Below are 24156 nucleotides of genomic sequence, written 5' to 3'. Positions count from 1 at the left end.
ATTATTTTTTATACATATACATCGACGTCAGACCGAAACAAATTCACATTCGCATTGGTAAATATATTGTCAACGATCATATTATTATATTATCGTATAGATATAGAGGTACTTATCATAATAGTATATATGTCTTTTATGCAGTTAGATTAATATTATATGGATCAATTCGTTAATTTTAGATTCAACGAGAGAACTATGTATATATTGGTCTCCCGGACTAGGTTTCAACTGTATCCTGTTGAAGCTAATTTTAATTCGTGGAAGTGGATATTGTTTATGCCGTTTGAGGACATATTCAGCTCAGCTGAATTCAAGCGCCTCTAATTAAAAACTGAAACGGAACCGTGCACAAAGGAGGAATTGAACCCCGAGGTCTTTGTCTCTAACAGTAAGTTCATTATCCGAATCCAAACCACATTCATTTTTGATTTTCATTTATTAATTGCTTGTACGTATTTACACGCCAATTTATATTTATACATTATTTAATGTACAACATATTTCAATCATAACATTATGTATGTAGATTTTGTATTTTAAATTATTTTTCTACTGATTGCTTTATAATTATTACATAGCGAGGTGAAAATAATTAATACTTCCCTATAGGAACTTATACTATTTCTGTAATATCACTATAAAATGTTGTTGTACCATACTAATAATAAGAGAAATATTAATTGGTTATTTTAAAAATATTATTAGGAGATACTTTTATACTTTTTAGCTTTTTAATATTGGTATGCTAAATTGTTATATTTGTTATGTACGCGTATATTATATTATACAAAGTGGTTGCGTGAATTATTATCTTTTATCATTAGGTACACAAGTAAAAAAAAAACACCAACCACCCGCTTTATAAAGTCTTAAATATTTATATTTTCATACTACACACTAATATATATTTTAAGTAACGTCGGGGTTGGCGTGGGCAGGTTGAATTCCTAATTTCAAGCATAATGTATATATTGTATATACCAACTATACCACCATCACCGTCCTCCACCGCCAACACACACACACACATTTTATAAATTACGCGACGGCGTGAAATTTAACAGTCCGCCCGCGCCCGCCACGTATTTATTATTTTGGTATACATTACACATAATAATGTATAAAGGTTATGATATATTATGCGACACACTGTTCTCGGTGTATGTTTGTTTTCAATTTGTATCCGATCCTATGTAATTGCGTTTAAAGTGCCGACAATCAATCCCAGTTTAACCGCCGTATTAAAGTATAAAATATCAATATACGGATAGCTAGCTATACTCGTTATTATTGATTCGTTTTGAAATACCCTCAGTTGTTGTGTGTATCACATAAGCGTCATAAGCGCAGATGTATTATAGGATCCGAACGGTATTATTATTACTGCCTAGCGCGTATGCATTTGTATATGCCACTTATATGTATATGTGTGCCACTTCTATACATATTGTACACGATATATTATTATTATTATTATTAGAAGCTATCTTCAACATCTGTAGAGACTATATTGGACAAACAAATTGATTTTTGATAAAATTGGGTTACACTGTTAATGGTGTTAACAAAAAAAAAAAAAAAAATTCTATTATAATAGTATTAAGTATGATACATATTATATGAGCATTATATAGTGTGATATTATTGTTTTATGTATTTGACTGATTAGGTTTGTTCTTGAAAAGAATTCGATTTGAGTTTGAGGATGTCGTTTAGTTCCGGGTTTAAACTATCTGACTATCCGCCTTACATATTATTTTATTTTAATATCCGAACGTTGTCTGTAACGAACTAAATATTTTTCGGAGCTACAAATATATGCATACTAGGTACTTACTGCAGGTGAATTTGTTGGGGGATTCACGAAGGAAAAATTCCTTAGTTTAATAACTTTTCGAAATGTTTATGATTATTCATTATTATGTTCAATATTTACAGGCGACGCTATAGCGACGAGGAGCAGCGCGTACAAACTGTAATAAGTAATAACGAAGTCGCACCGACGATAATGATTATAATAACTCAGCATCATGACAACGCGTCTCATCGCACCCAAAAGCCTCGTGTGAAATTAGTTTACGGCGACCCTATATGCATTACGCACTACATAACGGTATGTAATTATAACGTTTACCTGTGAATTATATACTAATAATGGGACGTAGGTATAATACCCGTCACTATATACACGTACGCACATGAATATGTCATATTATGTGTGTGTGAGTGTGTGTGTGTGTGTGTTCGGTTTCGAGCGTCCTGATTATTAACATCTAGGGTTTCAGTGTGCATTCGTCGCGTCACTATATACTGCAGCACAATAACATACCGGCGGCGTGACACAGGAGGAATTGAAGAGGCCACTTTAACTCTTTCATAATATTCGTTCGTTTTTCCACTTGGGACGTTAACAAACACGAGTGTGCGGACCGGATCGCGGGGCACATTTTTAGCTTTTTCGAGTGTTTGGGGTAGTCGAGTGTGCGATATAATATGGTACGTATATGGTATATGCCTACCTACTGCGTATATGTATACGGTGTCGTGGCTTAGTGGCTATCTATATATACGCGGTTGTGCGGGCACACACAACACCCTGCAGAATGCTGTTTCGGAAAACACGTAGTACGTTTAATACTTCACCATTTCGGCGTATTTTTACGTGCTTGTATAATACAGGATGTATCACAATCATTTGACTACGAAGCCTGGATGAGCGTATCTCTTTAAATTAATTAAAATCACGTTTTGGATTACCACAGAATTTAAATACCGGATTATTTTACAGCCAATAAGTTGAATAAGTCCACTTATATGTATCGTCTGGTTTCTACTTAGACGATTTAGACAACTCGCGAAAACAATTCGTTGTTTCACGATGATTTAACGCAATTGCTTGTAATTTTAAGTTACGTAATATCGGTAATTATTATACACATTAAATAGGTATTTTCGTATAGGAAGTACTATATAATATATAACACAATCCAGATTTCTAAATCCCGAAAATAACAAGACTTCTTTTTTTCCGTGTTATATTTAATACCAATATTGTTGTTAGTATGTTTTACACGTTTAAAAAAAACGGCATATTTTTGAATACAACACTTAGACTTTGAATTGTGTATTTAATATTTATAATGGGTTATTAATTATTATATAATAAGAAAGAAAATAAATTATTAAAACAATTTAAACATTTGAAAAACACGTATCTATATTAATAGTACCTATTTGTTTTCATGGAATGCAATCACATATAATACAATTTGAATTAAGTTGGAGGTTACTATAAAAGTAACTAGGTACCCATTTAAAATAAATTAATATCATTAATAATATATTGTGTGTTATTGATTATTATGATTTATGACTGTTAAATTTTTAATATACATGCTATGCATGTTGCATAATGCCATATAGCATCAAAGTAGGCCTAATCAATTGTAATTGTTATTCAAACATAATGCTTAATAATATATTGTTCTAATACTAATTAAAAGTTAAAAATACTAATTCAAAGAACAAGTTTAAAATGCTATGTTAAAAGTCCTGTTTAATCGCAAAACACAAACTTGAAATAGGTACCTACAGTGAGTTTATTGGACTACATTCAAATTACTTAGTTTAATATACCAACGTAGGTACTTAAGTACTTTGGAGTTTGAATTGTTGTAAACGTTTAATATTTATGACACTATTTCAACACCTACATTATAATACTATATCCTTCTACGAGTATTATACTTAAACGGATTATTTTAATAATTCAGATAATAAAAAATGTAGTTAAGTAGTTATATTGACAAACTTAATAAGTTTTTAAGCATGACAAATTGAACTTTTACGTAATTTTATTTAAAAGATTCAATTGAATAAAATTAATTATAATCACAAGCCATCCAAAAATATATATATTTTTTAAATTTTAAATAGAGATATAAATTCATATAATCAAAGAAAATTTGATTTGTTTTATAATATTATATTTATAATATTCCGGAAGGAAAGGGTTGTTATACATTATCTCACTCATATTTTTACCTGGTAGACTTTGAAGATTTTTAAAGGACGTGTTATGTGAACATTTAATGGGTTTTTTTTAACTTGAAAAAGAATGATTAAAAAATTCTTAGAGGTATACGACTAAAAATAATCAAAAAATTTAAATTAAGATGAAAATTCTTAATTTACATAATTTTACATTATAATTTGTTCCATTAATTTAAATATACCTACATTCTTTATAATTGTATACACGTTTGTCTATGCAAGTATAATATACGTTTTTAATAATTTAAATAAACTCGAAAAGCTTTAAATCAACCGAATTTAAAAGAAATTACATATTTATATGCATATTATACTATATTAAACATATAACGTCCGAATTCGTCGAGTGGGTTATTACTTATTAAATTGATTCAAATTTCTGGTGGGTACTTACTCTAGAATAGTATATCTAACATGAAATGCAATCATTATTCAAGATTGCAATTAAACTATCATGTAATGTATATAATATATAATAAACGATAGTAGTACATAATGATTGTTGAATTTATGTTATCTCTCTACTCGAGAGCTATATAGCCTATGGGTATAGACGAGATGCATATAGAATACAGTCCGGCACTCGAGGGATGGACAATTTCATTTCGAGTATAAAATCAACTGTGAGCAATTACGATTTATGCATTGGTGCATCTATAAAATAATGATATACAGTATATACTTTACTCTACATAGTATCGCTCTATCGTCCTATAGCGAATTATATGAGATGAGGACTTTACCGAAATTCATACGATGCTATTCAAAAACACAAACTCAATTATTGTTATTATTTTGTTTTTAAACGATGTTATTGTTGTTATTATTTATCACCATGTTGTGTTTATAATACAATACGATTTCAGTAGTTTTTTGGTTAATAGTAAAATTTAAAGCAGTATTTACACTATTACTAGTAAATTTATACAGAACACCAAGCATTTTATACGACAATTAAATAGAAAGAGAGAAAACCGAAGTTGATTTATTATACTGTGCTATGCGTATGTTATATCGTAAAACTTCCATTATTTTCAAAAAACAAACACGCATTAAAAGCCATGTACAAAGGATTTAACCTCTTTCCTCTGAATCTGTTGCCACGGAAACACTTTATACGACGTACGACGGATATATACAAAAATTAAAGGACTTGTACTGAAATAAATCTTTTGTTCAAGTTACAAGCTTTGGTGAGATTTATTGCTTTCGAATATGAACAAAACAAATATAATATTGGACCACATATAAAACATTTTCAAATTCAAGTCTTGGTTAAGAAAATACTAAAATAGTCAACATCAAATAATTTTAAACGTATCTATTATAGTTTTATACTACTGAATTTTTTTTAATAAAAATAATTATAATAATTTGTTGAGTAATCCAGTAAATGTGAGTTCTCCTCGACGGGATGATTTATTAAAAAAGTCATCATTTTCAAATGCCATATCATGCCATTTCAAATAACCAATCATCCGCTAATGGTTTGTATCGCGTGTTAAGTTTAAGTACCGATCTTCACTAGCATATCAAGCGTGTATGAATTTTTTTTATTGAATATTCATATTGTTTAATTTTGTTATAAAAATAAACAAAAAGAGTATGAGTATAAAAGTATAAGTTATAATGATCAACATTTAATAAAAATGTAAGAAAAAATTAAATTAAATTTACCCAGAAATAAAATATGTCAGCAATTTTCTTTTCATATATCTACATTTTATATTTACAGTTGGTTCCCAGTAGACTTATATCAGAAATCAGAATCATGTTTGTCCAATTTGTATATAAAATGTAAATATGTGAATATAAATGCTATAATATAATATAATTGCATACACGGTATTAAAAGACGCAAGTTTGTTGGGTAAATATTCGTTATGTGTGTGTTTGTGTGTGTGTGTGTATGTGTAGGGGGGAGGGGAGGGAATTGATGATTATGTATTTAGGTCATCGGGACGAGAGACTAAATTTGTTTTATCAACGATATTGATTTTTGTACAAATATTGTGTTGAGTTTTGGACTTTTAAAATATCCACCATGTGCGAGTATCACAATTCACAGGCGTATAACAGTAATAAATTATTAACATCACGAGCTACATTTGTTTTAAAAAAAATCAAAAAAATCTATTGCTAATGTTTTTAAAATGACGATTTTATTTCCATAAAATTTATTACACAATAATTAATTAGGTCTTAACACTTAACAACAAGTGTAATGACTACAATTCTAATAATAATAATTATATCAAATATGAAACAATAGTCATGATGTACACATTATTATTGTATTAACTATTATTACCAGTATACGCACAATTTGGGAGGGGGTTTCTTGGGGGTGATATACATTTAGCACCCACACATACATATACATGCACATATGATTGAAAGCATTGTGCACACAGTGGTCGAACGTGATCTTGTCGATTGCACAAATTATATATGTTAATTGATAATTATTATTGATATATTTATATAATAATATATGGGCCGTATATACCTGTATGATTCATATTACAGTATAAAACAAACAAAAAACATAGTCGTGTGTGATTATAATATACGTATTAGACAGATATCATATGATTATGAGGTCATGAGGAAAATGAGTAAAAGGGCCATAATATGCGTAACGGTGTATAACAACGGAGTCTGTTCATAATATTTCTGTGCCCATACATATTATTATATGTTATTTACAGGTAGTATTGCAGGTATAATATATTTGTCGGTTAATATTTATTTATCATACGCCGACGCTTCTGTTTTTTAACTGTCAGAATTAATAACTCGTGAAAAATAGAACGTGTTCGGTGACCTCTGTAAAATATTATTATTATGCAATACACAGTTTTCCGGCGACGGACCTTTAATTATACATAAGCCCAGAAGATATAGGCACGCAAAAATGCGAAAATTATAATAATATATTTTACACCGCCGTCCGAATTCGTCGAGTTTGTGAGGAGCGAAACAATTTTCGGTGATTAAAAAAAAAAAAAAATAATAATAATAATAAAAATTATTATTAATGATTTCAAAACGACCGGCGGCGACTGTGCCGTCGAAATCTGCTCGGAATATTTCTCCCTCGATTCGCTTGCCTGTTTTAATGTGGTTTTATTTTCGCCAACACCGTTGCCGCGTCGCTATATATACGTCATATCGCTAATTACGAATTATTATATATTACTGCGATCGCTCAACGACAGCTGAACCGATAGGTAAATTATACTTGTTGACTTGTTGTTTCTGTATACATATTTATACCGGCGTATAACATTAAGCGCGCAATAATTCGAGTACCGATTAAAATCACATCATTCGAATATTATTCAATCGCCGTATATTTCAATATTGTTTTCGTACTAATTGTCGACATAAAAGTCACGCAGACATTGATTTGTGAAGTGGGTGACGGGGGGGGGGGGGTTAGAAGATTTGTACCTATACACCAGTTTTTGCTTCCGCTACAATTCCGTGGCTAGTGGCTATCACACAGATTTTATAAGACACGTTTACCGTTTGCTTTGACAAATATTTTATTACATCGTATATAGGTATCTACTAAAATATGTATTATATGTAAAACTCGTTACGGACTTCTTTCTCCGGCAGGGTAAATCATTTTCTCGTTAAAAAAACATTATATTATTATTATTATTACGTGTGTACCTACTACCTACAAGTGATCATTCGAAACCGATCAATGTCCACGGTCGTCTTTTTTCCCCTGTGTGTTCGAACCGACGACGGATTGTAATAATTCCCCGTGGAAATACTAATCTATATATTATTATTATTACCTTAATTCACAATACGCACAACACGCGCCGACGAAATCAATTGAACCGGGCGTGTACCTGGTATTTATGTTTTAAAAAGAGACGATTTCTAAACGTATGAAGACGACACGGTTTTAATAGTTTATTATGTACCGTGCACAGTCGAATTCAACGCGAACACGAGATGCGCGGCTTTCGATCTGTATATAAAAATGTTGTGCGGTATAAAAATTATGAAAATTTGTTTTCTTGTAGAAAATATATTTACCCAAGTAAATTAAAGCTATATTATGTTGCGAAAAGAAATTAGATTACAAGGTTGACTTTATAATTTGGTTTACAGGGTGACTCGTGAGGATTCACTGATGTAAAGAAATGGGATAGTGGAGATTGCGTTAGGTCCTCTCCTCCCGGTTCCCGGCCCTTTAAAAAGGAGAATCTAATTGGAGTAGTATACCCTGTATACCTAGTCACCACATATACGATAGTCAAACACTTTGCACAGCCTTTCTCATCCAGCATATAAATTATTATTAATATTAAAATGTATTTTCCAAACGATTACCTATTTGTGCAGCGATGCGACACACTAGGCCTTTTGGCTAAATTGTCTCACGGGAACCGTCACAGAGTATATGTTCGTTTATATATACTAAATATAAATATTATATATATACACAGAGAGAGAATGTTAACGATTTCGGTTTTTGTTTATGAACTGAATTTCTACGAGTATAAGCGGAAAAAGAAACACTACATAAATAAACATCGGAAAAAATGGCAAAAAAGTACAGCATAAGACATATATATTATATATATGAACGCTCAGAAATAAAATATCATAATATATATTTATATATAGATATTTTTGTCTTATTATACTTTATAATACATTGTAAATTGTAATAATAATTCATAGGCCTTTACTATCGTTACCCATAAAAACATAATTTTACAAGAGACACTTAATAATCATGATATTTTAATATTTATAAGTAAATGTTATTGTAATCTGTAATTACTTTTTAATTAAGATCTTAAACAGTTGATTTAGCTATTAACACTATCAGAGTTATTTTATTAATAAGCTATTCCAGAGTTACACCATTAGACAACGTATAATGACAGCATTTTAAATTTTAGTACTTGTTTCAGGTTAACTACATTTGGCATAATGATATTATTATATTATACTTAGTAATATACAGTATTAGTGTGCAGCTAAGTAGCAGTTGACTGAGGGGCGGATCCAGACCAAGATAACAAGAGGGGGCGATTTTTAAAGGGCACACATTAATTTTGATAAAGTATCATACATTTGTTACTTTCCACAGTCTCGTACAGAACCAAAAAAACATTTTTTATAGTAATAGTAATAAAAAAATATATCACTATAATTTTGTTACTCTTATCGAAATATAATTACGTCAAAAACTAAAATCAGGGACTTCAAACAATTTTTTTCCCCACCCTGGATCCGCCACGAGATTTTATTGACTTATGTCTCACACCACTTGTGATCATTCATCGTTGGCTTACGACGTTCAAATGAAGGGAAAATGTAATAATTATATATCAAAAACTGAATCGTGCGTGAAGAGTGAAGACCCAAGAAAATGATATCAAGTTTAATATATCGTTGAAGTCCCCCTTTCAACCAAGACGAGGGTTACGACTGCAGTTGGTTTTAACCATCGATAATTCATTATAATTTATAATATAACAAGTCAGTGCCTATTATCCGATGGACCGTTTGGTTTTCGTCTCACCTACGGCAAGTAATTTTAGCAATTGGTATATGTAAATACACCGTAAAGCAATATAGCACAAGCATATATAACATATATCTATACACCGGTAGTCGTTAGTGGTCCGCCGTCGTGTAATTATGTAAATGCAATAGACACACGGCCAAGCAGAGAATATACGTTGAGATGGAAATAGTTTACGTTTTAACGGTATACTGCCGCGTATATTATGTGCGTATTATTACGCGTTTGTAATGCGTGCGTATATGAATATGATTTTTGGTTGCCGAGGGTAGTCGCCAGCGAAGCCGATGGCAATAAAAGTCACGAAATATCATCTACCGCTGCGCGTGTATTTATATACAGCTATAGGTATAGTCACACATACTAAATTACGCGGGTGAAATTAACGAAAAACAAAATTCGCCGATGAATATATTATATAATATGATGGGTACGTATATATATTTATATATATAATAATAATGTATAACTTATTGCGTACCTATAATAGATGTAGTACGATGCGCGGTATATAATAAAATAATCGACCGTTGTGCACCACGAGGGGTTAAAGAGTTAGGTTATATTTTCTCCAGCAAAATAAAACGGTAATTATAATTTATTACCTCCGCGTATAAGCATTATATTATATTATATACACACACACACACACACATGAGGTCGTGTGTTTATCGTTGTTGTCCGTCTGACGCTGCGGCGTTCGTGTAATTAATAATTATTATTACTGCAGTATTATAATATACGCGCAGTAGTGTGTGTGTGTGTGTGTGTACATCGTAATATACGCGCGAAGTACGCAAAAAATAAATCGTAACGCGTGCACAGCAAATTGTGACTTGTATATAAAATTTGCGCGCACACACACAGCTCACGAGCAATATAATAATAACAGTAGTTGTAGTAGTAGTATATATACGACGTATATAGCAATGATAGTATATGTGTGTAATAATGAACGGCGTTTCCAGGTCAGTGAGCCGTGCCGCAAACGGTCTGTTTAACCGTGTCTGGCGGTCGAAGCTGTGACTCGTCCGGCTCATCTAGACGACAACGTTATTATTATTGCAGTCGTACACAGCACTCCTCGCCTGTACACGTTAGTATAATATCATTAAAACATCGTGACCGGCCGAAGAGGGGTGGCGCCACTATCCGCGGGAAGAGATGACGGCGGCGACCGAGAGACGTGCGATACGACGAGTGTCCTGAGTATGCGCGCGAGCGTGTGTGACGGTATAGTCAGAGACGTACATTTCCCCAACCCCGCCCAATCAAAATTTTGACATTTTTTTCAAGTCAACATTTAGCAACAATTTGCAAGCCTATTATTTTTTAATCGAAAAAAATAAAAAACTTAGGGTGGGGCTGAAGACACGTGTCCTCAGCCCCACCCATATCATTTAAATCACATTTTCAAATTTTTTTTGAACCATCATTTAGCAGTCAATTAGCAACGTTTTGCAAAGTAGAAGTCGAAATTTGCAAACCAATATTTCGTCGGTAAAAAACGTTTTCGAAATTCGTGCATGTCGAAAATCACATTATTTGGGTACGGGGTGGGGATGGAGACATGCGCGAATTTCGAATTTCGCGAATTTTTTACCGACGAAATATAACTTTGCAAATCACTCCAAGTTTTTTATTTTTTTCGATTAAAAGATAGGCTTGCAAATTTTTGCTAAATGACTACTAAATGTTGACTTGAAAAAAATGTCAAAATTTTGATTTGTGTGGGGTTGGGGACATATGTACGTTACGTATGACGTACGAATACGATCGACACTGCAGCAGCCGTCGTAGTCTTCGAAAATCTATACGTGTTACGCGAGTATGCGGTGTAATCGTTCGATACATACACGTTTTCGCCAAAATAAGGAGGCGTGCGAAAACAGACGACCCACTACGGCTGTGTGACAAGGGACGATGAGTTTTAACGTTTTACCCGCATGAAAATGTATGCTACAATATCGTGTAGAGGAACTGTATAAAATAGTACAACTGCAGTAGGCATATATACATATATAGTACAATAATAGGTTATATTGTGTATACGTAGTAGGTATCCATCATCCACGTTGTATATTATTGTCATGCGTACGATAATACTGATATATTCGTATACATAATATATAATATTATATAGCGACATCATGTAATGTGTTTGTATGGTTAAATGCGAGTATAATATGACGGACTAGCAGCTCGTAGTCGGAGTTGCACGCGAAACGATTCTATTATCATGCTTAGTGCATTATGTACAGAATAATATTGCTTTCTCCGGCGTAAGAACGCCGCTGATTTGCGCAGAAATAAAAGCTGTCACGTTGACTGCTTTCGGTTCGTCGCGACGTGTGCTCATCCGTATTACAGTAATATAAAGCCGCATTATACATCATGTTTGCGTGTTATTCACTATACATATTAGCGCATGTGTACCGCGTGCGTGATTGTGGTTTTATAATTAGGTACTTCGTCGTTACCTGTACACTGTGTATAGTATTATAAATCCCATCGCTTCTAAGCTCTATAATATGCATGATAATAATAATAATAATAATAATAATATGTAGTGAATAGCAACGTGTGGCAGGGCGTTCCGTCGCGTTTGTTTCAGTTAATAACTTTTTTTCTAACTCAATTTTTTAGCAATTACATTTTTTATCATAAATATGCCGAGTTATTTTATTTATTCATTTTTTAATTATTTGACAATGCAGTTCATGATAAGCGTTTTAGAAATACAATTTTGACTCGTGCACCTATATGTGATTACAATAATAGTATGTACATAATATATTTTATGAAACAAGCATTTGAGTGCGTTTGAAAATTATTTGATCGAATTAGATGACGTATAGGAAATCAAACATTTTGTCGACGACTATGTACTTGCATTAAGTTTTTTTAACATAACGTCATACTCTATGCGAACAGGTTATATACAAACGTGCTAATCGGTGCTAAGAGTAATCTCACTTCGATACGAGTGACGTACTGCCGTGATATACGCGACAAAAGAATTTACGGACTTTTTGATTTCGCACTATTTGACCTTAAATGAGGAATTAATAAAAAAAGCTAGTTATTCCACAGAATTCGCCGCCGGGGAATGCTGGGGAAAATCTCCTACCACTTCAGTACCACGTATTATGTGAGCGCGTCTGAAGAGTTGAAAAAAGTATTTTCATCTTATATATCATAAAATAATAATCGATTTTTGTAATATATAAATATCATTCATTCATTTTCATGAAATTTCTACATTGTTACTTAAAAGCGGGTATTACGTTTTTTCATTCTATTTTCTAATCATCTAGTCATATAACATGATGTGTAACATGCAATTTTTCCTAGAGTTATTTCATAGTTTCTATCATTTGTTACAATTTTTCGCTGTTTTTATTGATTTTTGAAAACTCCTGGGAAATCGTCAAAAAAATGTTTGACTCTATATGATTTCCAATCCACAAAGGCGTTGTATACATTTTTTATGCTTTTCCGCTACCTGGAAAAGTCATAATATCATATAAATCTAATATGCGATAGCATCTTTATAGCTTCACTAAAAATCTAAAATTTGTGGATAAAAACCTAAAACACGGATAATAAGTGATTAGAATGTTATATAATCATCTCGTCACGATAACCACCTCATTTCACATTTGATTTTAATATAGTATACTTAATAGTTGTATATTATATATAATACAGCTAAGTGGGCCGGACTTGTTTCGTTGGTACTGTATTCTCATGTATTTATGTAAATTAAACATACATATCATTGTGAATTGAGTAAACGTTTAGAACTTGATAAATACAATCGTCAATCGTATTAAATATCTCGTTTGCTCAAAATCTGCTTTTTATGGCTCTTCAGATATATAGTATTTTATTACAATTATATGTTATATATACCAATTTAATAGCATTCCTCAAGCTCGTCAAGGTACCAGCTATCTGCTCGTTGATTTTTTAATTAATGAATTGCGATATATCTTTCAACGTTTTATAGGTTTTTCGGTAGGTACATATAAACGTATTATTTAGTGACATTAAATAATTTGAAAGCATTTGTTTATATATTGAATTTCGTTTATTTCAACTCCAATTTCGACTCACGTCTTATGTCTGTGTAAAGAAGGTATATATAGTTCGAAAAAATATGTTGCTTTGTTTTGTCTTGAAAACCCAAATGCGTTTATCTTTATTGAATATATTTGAGTACAATCCAATACTATATCGAGCATTTTATAAACATATTCATCTTAAAATCTCACTAGTTTATTCGCTTTATTTGCTATGGTGTTTTACATATTACAATTTTTTTTTTTTACATTTACGCATTTCTTATAAAATGTTAAAACAGTTATTATAGTTGTTATTATATTTTCTGTTATATTAATATAGTATAATCTCTCTATTAGTTGTATTGTGATTAGTTACACTCTATTTTTTGCTATTTAAACTTGTTTAGTGGTTCATAGTCGATTTACAAATGTTTATACAAGCGATAAAGAAATAATTTAGTATTTTTTATCGCTGATTAAATTTTAATTTCCTTAGTAAATTGGGGTGTTTTTATTTGAATGATATTTCTGTTGGTCGTCAAATGAGAAAAATTGTTTTGAATTTGGTCTAGTAACCGCGTATAGGTCAGAGAGATAAAGCAAATAGTGTTCCGACAGTCTGATATCGTTTTATAATATCGAGTCGATTTTCGTCTGTAAGAAAATAAAATACATAATAGAACAACTGCTGCAATGCACCATCATCATTATTACCACCGTTCATATTTGGATGTGAAAATCGAATGGTATAAAAAGTTTTTATAGTGAAAATTGAAAGCCGTGTGTAGTATGCGCGTATATGAGGGGAGCTGGGCAGTGGACGCGTATACATCATTATTACATTTTGTGTCATGTTTTACAAAACGTTGAAAAAATTATGTATAACTATCTACGATTAAAATATTAATCGATGTTTTTATTTATTTAAATTATTTTCATGGCCGTTGACACTCTGTAATATAATTTAAGCGAATCAGACGTGCATTATTAATAATAATAATAAATTATATTTTCAAAACGAACAATTATAATATTGTAAACTAGGTAGTCGATTAAGTATAATTTATGCGAAAAAACTATTGATGTTTTATAGGTTAACTAATAATCAACCTATATTATACAGTATTTAGAATAATTATTATATGATAAATGACAGTAATCATGTATTCTGAGCAGAATTATTAAAAAAAAAAAAAAAAAAAAAAATCATCAATCATTATTATTTATTAAGTGAGACTATATTGTAAAATGTATCATAAAATATGGGTACACGTTTATGCCATCCATTGTTATTATGTTCTCCGAGAAATCATTCGTATGACTGGTCAATAATTGTATTTTATTTTATTAATTGATGGATAATAATATGTACAACTGCAGTGACGCGCAGTTACATGTAAAATGTTAACCACAGTTTTGAGTTTTTATTTGTATTTTATCGGTTATTAATTATACACAATTTAGTAGTCTTTTTGTGGGTTCTTGAAATTTCATTGATTCATATTGTATGCATTTTGAATAAGTTTTGCTGTGCTATAAATTCACAATACGACGTTTCAATCTGTCACTACCGCGCACAAAGAATTTTTGAATAATAATATGCTTATACTTATTGCGATAACTACTGTACAGTGTACTTATTATGTAGTTACTAGTTATCATTATATTACATATATATGTAATATTTAAAAAATCAATTTTTCTAATTCAATTATCACGTACAAGCTCTCCGTCATAATTTAATACTCATAATATTATATATATATATATATATATATAGGGTAACCGGTTTAACGTAAGACGCTTATTATTTCAAAAAACACTAATGTTTATAATAAATAATCACTAAATAATCTTAAGTGGTTACAAACAATTTTTGTAAAAAAAATCGAATTGATCATAAAAATCAAATTTTAGACAAGTAGCTTTTACGTTATAAGTATTTAAAGTTTTATTGAACGGAGTAGTGGAACAATATTTGCGGAATACCGATTTATCGTTTTACTCTACTCATCTAAACTTAAAATACTTAAAAGTTAAAACTTATAAACTATTCGTCAAAATTAAATTTTTATAGATCGATGTATTCTAGAAAATATTCTGCTTTGGTAAAGAAATTTAAAATTCTTGCTGGAATAATGGCATTAAAAAGAGTAAAAAAATAAAATAACGATAAATGTAATGAAAAACTATAATTTTTTCCAACGTTTATCAATGTTGTTTTATATCACGACTTTAAATTATCTAAAAAAATATTTTTAAATATATATGGAGTCATATGTTAAATGTATATGTAACTTGTTATAGTTTATGTGTATTTAAACTTGAAGAGGGCTCTTGGCGTGCATTTGTATTAAGTTGTTTAGTTGTACATGATTTTCATGTGTCACAGCAGTACAATACGAACATTTATGAATATTCATCCAAGTAGTGGCAAAAAGATTCTATAACTTAATTTTCAATTGCATTATTGGAATTAATTGAATAATATTGTTATGGGAACGCGTTTGAATGTCAGAGAAATTTTAATCAGCTCAACGATGTTTCATGAGTTGTCAGTATATTGTATATTGCAGCTGCATGTCATATATCAGGCAAAACCAAAGCCTCAATTCATAATTCCATAAATATTTTAGACGCCATTGTCGCATTTCATAACCATGAAATGCAGAGTTGTTTATCTCTTAATTTAAAATTAGTCTCACCCTTAATAATAAATATTTATTATAATTTAAATAATTATTATATTATTATTTATTAAATAATTAATACCATTCAATATATTGTATTGTTTGTATCACCACCCACGTAACTACAGTTTTTAAAATTTTAGACAGTTAAAAATCTCAATGCGACTTTCAAGTAAATAATAATAGAAAATATCCCAAAACCTTTAATATAATAAAAAAAAGGTAGCAAGTGGGTACTGGCGGTACTGCTCTGTTATACTATAAGTGTCGTGTGGCTACGTGGGGATCACTGTAGTTTGTAATAGATGTGTTAAAATTTGAATTTAATGATATATCATTGTACACGAAAAATGATTCTGAGAAAAGACTAGTCTGTCAGCGTATTTCACTAAATAGGTTCATTTCATATGTTTTTTGAAATTTCTATTAAAGGAATTTAATCTAAAATTAGCTAGTATTACATATAATAATAGGTAAATTTAATTTTTCCAAAAACATTGCATTAATTATTATATTATTAATATTTAATTTTTTAATAATTTATATTTACACTAAATTTCATTATTGTTATTAACTTTTGAATGAATATTGCCTTGAATATTTACCATGAAACTATTTACATTGTTTTATGGTATACAATTATAAATAAGTAATAACTCAAAATTAATCTAGATATTTTGAAAATTTCACTGCGTATAGTAAAATTAATAGTATTATAAATATATGAATATTGTTCAAATTTGAACTTCAAATGTATGTTTGAAAAATAATTGTGATTTTATATTTTTTAGATTTTCAAGTTTCAGTGTGAACTATTGTTGTGAAATCTGTTATGTTAAATTTTGAAATCTTGGATGTAAATAGATATTTTTTTTATGAATTTCTTTATATTAAACAGATTGCTTATTTTTGAAATTTTGACAAATTCCGTAAAAACAATTTTAAAACAATTTTGCCAATAATAAATTATTCTATTTCAGTGCTAGCTGTCCTAACCTAATGGCTTCAACTCAATGTAATTCAAAATTAAGAACTATACTATGCTGTGTGTCATCGATAGTGGTCCGTGAGCTTCTAAAACTGAAACATATTTCAAATGAAACGATAATGAAAAATGGAAATATTATAATAAGTGATGAAAGTATAATGTGCGTGGTACCTTGTGAAAATGTGATATACAGTAACTACAGTACCACGAGTTGGTGGTTTACAGTAAGAGATATCTGCTTATTGTACAACAGATTTTAGATAGTCGCTGTTGGTGACCATAAGCGCAATTTTTGTGTTGAAAGGTGGGGAGGTGGTGTTGATTTGAAGATTTGGAAGGTAATTAGCACTACTAGTTTTGAAATTAGCACCCTCATAATTTATGTCATTTGTAGACTAACTGAAAAAAGTGTCTTCGGCATTCACAGTTTTTAACAGAAAATCGTCATTCATCGTCGCGTCAATTATCGTATGCCGTTCCGAATTTTTATTTAATACCTGTCATACTAACGGCCACGAAACTGACACGTATAGTTCAAAATTGTTGATGCTAAATAGTAGAAATTCCACGCGTCACATTCACGCTGGCCTCGAATGGTTCTATACATTACATTCAACAACGGTTATCCGAGTATTATATATATTTAATTATTGTTTTGAATTATTTTTTTACATTTCATCGAAAATACGTATGATGACTTCCGGAAGACGAGGTTTTTACGTTTGAGGTACACTGTGTGTTTTATTTTTAGTCGTCGTACCGCCTGCAGCACCTATTAAACGGTAGTTAGGTATACGACACTATAATAGGTAAAACACACCTTGCGATCACACCGTCGAATACGATATCATGATAGATCATTAGTAAGATAATAAGAAATCGAAAATGTGTCGATATATCACCTCTTTACCGTTATACAAACCGAATTTTTCACTATAACAAACACACCGTTTATATAATAATATTATTATATATATTAATACGTTGTACGTCAATAGCGGTACATTATTATTGTTTCCAAACACACGCGCGTCCCAGTCTTAGATGTTTTGATAAATGCATTCGGGATACTGTAATTCAACACGTATGACCCCATCAACTGTAATAGAATATTGTGTTTTCGTAGCACTTAGGAAATTGTATTCGTCTCGAGTTTCTAAGCACACGCGTATCCGTAATGCATGCGAATTTATATAAAATATTATTAAACGAAAACTTCGACATCGACCGAACTGCTATAACTGTTTCGTGTGTAGACGTACCTACGATTTTTATGATTATTATTGACATGTAGGGTGCTTGGGAGCCCCTGAGGTGTTTATTACGGTAGAACCGTTTTTTTAACGGAAATTATTGATAGTTTTTCAATCCACTTAATTGCACATTTTTTGAAACTTTTTTTTTATGTAACTTTAATATTTAATTAAATTACATCCTCGTATCGTGGTTGTTCGTAAAATAATAATCATCGAAATTGATTGACGAGCACGCGATTCGACAAGACTGCGCACGCATTTATCGTATTATTATACACGCAGTCGATCTAACGGTCAGAATATCGGCGCGTTTGCTTATACACTATCACGTGAAGCGTCTAACACGCGCATATATAATGACATTATATGATATCAGATATAATATTATATACTATCATAGTATCATTATATGTTATTATTTTATTATATAGCACTGTTTACGCCTCGTGCGTCCGTAAACCTTGCAACACCCATTAATAATATTATAATACATAATGTTGTATAATATATAGGTACCACACGAGGCGGCGCGTATATTTCCAAAGTTCATTTTTACAAATCAGCCTTGTCAACTGTTAATACCTAACTATATTATATTTTTTCGTTTTGGCGTACACTGTTTTCTGCAGACTTATGTTCTATATATCATACAATATATACGTATATTATTTTATTATATGTCGTCACGCGGGAACGGCGTGTACGAGCGAGTTATTACCGGAAGAAAAACACATTTTCCACCTGGGATTAAGCACGTATTATATATACTTTAGTAAAACATTGCAAACGTATAAAAGGGTAAATATACATTAACGAATCTTCCGACACTGTATTATATATATATATATTTATTATATTCTACGCAACATTTAGCTGGCAGCTGGTAAAGTTTAAAAAATATATACAATATATATATACTATGGGTCGTCATCGCCAAAATGTTTTGAAATATTATCAGGTGTAATATATTATACACCACTATCTTCGGTTCGATAAAATTCGGGACACGGACGCGTTGATAGTGTTGATGTTGACGCGGAAAAAAAGTTGTATTTTACGAAAGCGCTTGTTAAAATGCTTATAACAAATGAGTAAACTCCGTTCACGCATATATATATAATATATATATATTATATACTTTCGGAGTTTGGTCGTACTATAATATATTATAATAATATTATCAGACGCGTTCTTAAGATTTTTTATTGGGTGGAGGGATATGAAAATGAATTAAAAAGTGAGCCGTTGGGGTTAAGCCCCCACGCCCCCTTTCTTATATAAAGACAAGATATTCATTAAATTATAACATACTACCTATATTTATACTTTTGATTAAAATACTGCATTTGCGAAATGATATCAATTTTTTTTTTTGATCTTATACGGTCCACAATCTTGTAATCTATATACGAATCAAGTTTTATTGATGCAATATAAATACACCTTGATACGAATATTGTGAAAAATGACAACTAGTCAAAATTGTTTTGATTATTATTTATTATTACTAAATAATAAATATCTGTACAACTATATATATATACCTAAAAAAAAGATAATGATGTGTTTTATCTCCCATACCCACCCCCGTGAGAACATACATGAATATTATCCATATAACGACTGAAACCATTAGATTGTTTTCGAACGAAATACGATTAGACGTTCCGAATTTAAAGTTTTGGTCGGCACAATCGTGAATGCGTGTAAGCGAATACGACGACCGTTTTGACTGACTTTTGGCACAGTTCCATTTTGAATTTGGTGGAACAGTGCAAAAGATCGGTTAACGCAGCACAAAAGGTATAATATTTATGTATATACCCTTCTCAACTACTTGCACATAACAACGGTTAATCTGTTTTAAATGTATAAATATGTGTATGACTGTTTATATTATATTAGACAGCAGCGAGTAAATGTTTCTATAATGAAGATTTTTTTTTTATAATATAATATATTATGATGCTAAAATTTAGTTATAATTATTCCCCGTTTCTTTTTTTTAAAGCTTTAAGTGTTACGAGAGTATCATATTTTAAACTAAATCATGTGATATAAGGACACAAATATTTCATATTAAACTTCAAACGTATTTTTTATATATAAAAAAATAATAATAATAATAAAATATATTTTTTCCATAGCTTTTTCTAAATATAAAATACAAATTAAAATTTTACTCTGGTAAAGGATTTTTTTTGAAAGGTAATTTGATGCATATCAAAATTAAATTTCACTTTAATACTATACATTTTACTTTATTTTACCACTTATATATTATCATATCCACAGTAAATGAACCCTCATATATCTATATCGTAGAACGCAGTTGTGATTTTATAGGCGTGGTTGGTTCAAATAATAATGGATGAATACTTATTACATTATCATTTATCAATATACATATAAAATTAAATTATTTCGTCTGTACGGTTTAACTATCAACGGAAAAAAAGTGAGATTTCAGATTTGTATATTATATATATTATTGTACATGCAAAATATATGCTCCACCCTCTCTTTGAGACGTGTCAAGAACCACTCCTGGTAGAGTGTATAGTTATATTATATATTAACATATTTAGTAAAAGTAGGGAAAACAAAATATTAAAATCCTATATTATACCTACCATATACTGAATTATTATGTAAAAAAATCACAATACTTCAGACTTCAGTTACTTGGCTCATTTTAGAAGCCCGAATGATTGATAATATTTTTATTACGTTGTCGTAATAATATTGTACTGTACATTTAAATTCGTGGTATTCGCGTCTAACTGCGAAAAAATGTATAAAAGAAAATAATAAATAACGAGTTTGTATTGTACTCTTTACGAATGTTCGAATGCCTGAATAAGAAAATGTCGGTTAGGTCGGACGCTTATTCGTTTTTATTCAGGTATATATATAAACATATTATTATATTATGCGTTGGTGTCTGTTATAACTTATAATATTATAATGATATATTATACGTTTTCCAGTATATTATGAAAATATTTGAGTGTATTGGAGATTCTGTGGGGGGTGATAAAATGTACGCGCACCTATGTAATATAATAATAATAATAATGCGACGTTTATACCTGTCGATGAAACAGTCTTTTGTGGAATTTCTCCGAAGATTGTACATTCATTCAAAGGCACACAACATACCTACTATTATTATATATTATAGTTCCCGCAGTTGAATGGGAATAAGTAACAATATAATGATGATAATAACAAAAAAAAAAAAAAAAAAATACATCTACAATATAATAATAAAATATAAGGGTAGAATAAATCGTTTTTCGGGGTTGTGAGTGCGTGTCTTACCGGCGGCGGCAGTGGCGAGGCTGCGATGGATAAAATACAAACGACCAGGTAGTTCGTCCGAATCATCACGATGCTGCTGCAGCAGGTATATGTATTATGATCACTTCGACACGTAGCACTCTTTATATCACGTATAGGTATGTGTGTACGTATAATAGAATATGTGTAGTGTAACAGCCAGTTGCCCGTCGATTCGAATGTCCGTTCACAGACTGATTACGGTAGAAGGCCAGTGCACGATATAGAATTTTGGGTTAAATGAAAAAAAAAACCGACAGAATTAAATTTGATACGAAAAAACGTGCGTACCTACACCAGAGATTAGATACAATTGTCTTCGTCCCTATATCGCACACGCCGACACTATAACGACGATGTGTTATTTAACAATGTTACAGTAATGTTCATCGCTGCCCTATATTATTGTACACGCGCATTGTTCGTCGTTATCTACCCTTGCGGTTACCCCTTGCGAGTTTGTTTATTTTTTAACGTTTATTTTATACGGCGTATACGGTAGATACATATTAACATTATTATAATTGTATTCAAGCGCCGCGATGTGTTGTATAACAATATAGTGACGCGACATGTGCGGGTGAGAATTCCTGTCGATCGGAATTACGATATTGTAATATACCATATGCGCGTATAATATATTATGTACATTATTATACATTTGTACTACACATATAATAGGTACGCGTAATAAAGGTAACACGTGCGTCGGAACGATAATGTCCGGCGGTCGTCGCGAGCGGAAACGACTGCGGAGAAATCTGCTTACACGAGTGACGGTCGTCCAGCGTTGTACGTACGTTTAATAAAAATAACAATAATAATTATCATCACCGGAAGCCTATCCGCGTATTATTCTGTGGTAGTATCGTCAAGAGTGACCTACATAATGTTATCTGATAAAGGCAGTGCAGCGCTATTGTTTCACTAACCCGAGCTCGTGTGCGTGAATAGTTTAATACAGATCAGACACGACCGTACTGTATAGGTAGATAATATGTACTATGTGTGTTTAGACTATAATATTATGATATATAACATATCGCCGAGTACATAGAAGCAGTTGTAGTAGTGACGGTCATTAGCCGTAGTACTATTATACAGACTGCATATTATATATAAATATATGATATACGTATAAATATATATATATATATATATATAGTCATAGAGAGAGAGTATTATACGAGTTTATATATATAACAAACATAAATGAATGCGTTTCAATGACCGTAAATGCAATGGGTTTGCGATGGTGTACTATATATTATTGTTCATGTGTGTGTGTGGTCCGAGCGGAGCACCTTCCGAACGTCCTCTTCCCATCAAAGCACACACACTACACGGTTTGCGTATAGTGGTAATATAATATATATAAATAAACGAATTACGCACACGCGTATTTTTTATACGCGTTTAAAGTTCATGTGTGTGCGTCGCAAGTTTTGAAAACCGCAATTTGAAAGACCCGCTGTAGTAGTGTACCTATATTATACGCACATGTATGTAAGTAGTAGTTTCCGTAATAGCGACCAGTTTAGAAATAGTGCTATGGTATAGTAATAGTCGTTGTGAATTTCTCTTAATTACACGCGCAGCAGCTGTTGTTTTACGATTTCGAAAACCATAAATAACCGGACGCGCACCGGAGGTGTGGTTTTTTCTACTTCCCCTCCGAGGCGTTGAATTTAATTTTTGAGAAGATTGTCGCACACGAAAAGAGTTATCGGACTCGGCGTGAATACCTCGTAATAACAATAATACTGTGCAGTACAGGAGACCGTCTTTGTGCAAATCGATTTTACAAATGACTTTATGTGACATCATATTAAAAGTTAAAACAATATCGAACGTGACAAAAACCGCCGAGAAATACGAAACGTATACTAATTATTGTCGGGCAGATACATTATTACTATCACCTGCAGGGCACCACAATACAAAATGTGTATAATAAATGACACGAGTATATTTGTGGGTCATCGCTTTCGTTGAAGAACACGCGTGTATTATTGTAGCTTTTTCGACGAGTTTCGGCGTTTAATGGTTTTTAGTTGACATTCCTATACATCTACCTGTGACGACAAATAAAAATATTTAGCAAATAAAATTAAGCAAGTATTGATTTAGTCGTAACGCGGCGGTGAATACAAATAACGTATTTTTATTACAGTGTGTGCCCATTTTGTAT

The 24156-nt window shown here is 31.1% G+C and overlaps 1 protein-coding gene across 1 annotated transcript in view; it reads right to left on the bottom strand.

Moving 5' to 3' along the window:
- Nucleotides 1-22292, bottom strand: part of LOC132923342 (uncharacterized) — a 28095-nt gene extending 5803 nt beyond the window's left edge. The window contains exon 1 of the mRNA XM_060987271.1: nt 21948-22292. Within this exon, the coding sequence (XP_060843254.1) occupies nt 21948-22013 (66 nt within the window). The 5' untranslated portion in view covers nt 22014-22292. The remainder of the gene's footprint in view (nt 1-21947) is intronic.
- Nucleotides 22293-24156: the final 1864 nt, after the last annotated feature.

Source organism: Rhopalosiphum padi, chromosome 2 (genome assembly GCF_020882245.1).
Source record: "Rhopalosiphum padi isolate XX-2018 chromosome 2, ASM2088224v1, whole genome shotgun sequence".
Classification (NCBI taxonomy): Eukaryota; Metazoa; Arthropoda; class Insecta; order Hemiptera; family Aphididae; genus Rhopalosiphum; species Rhopalosiphum padi.
Note: the sequence above shows the minus strand (reverse complement) of the source record. Positions and strands in the feature narration are given on the sequence as shown.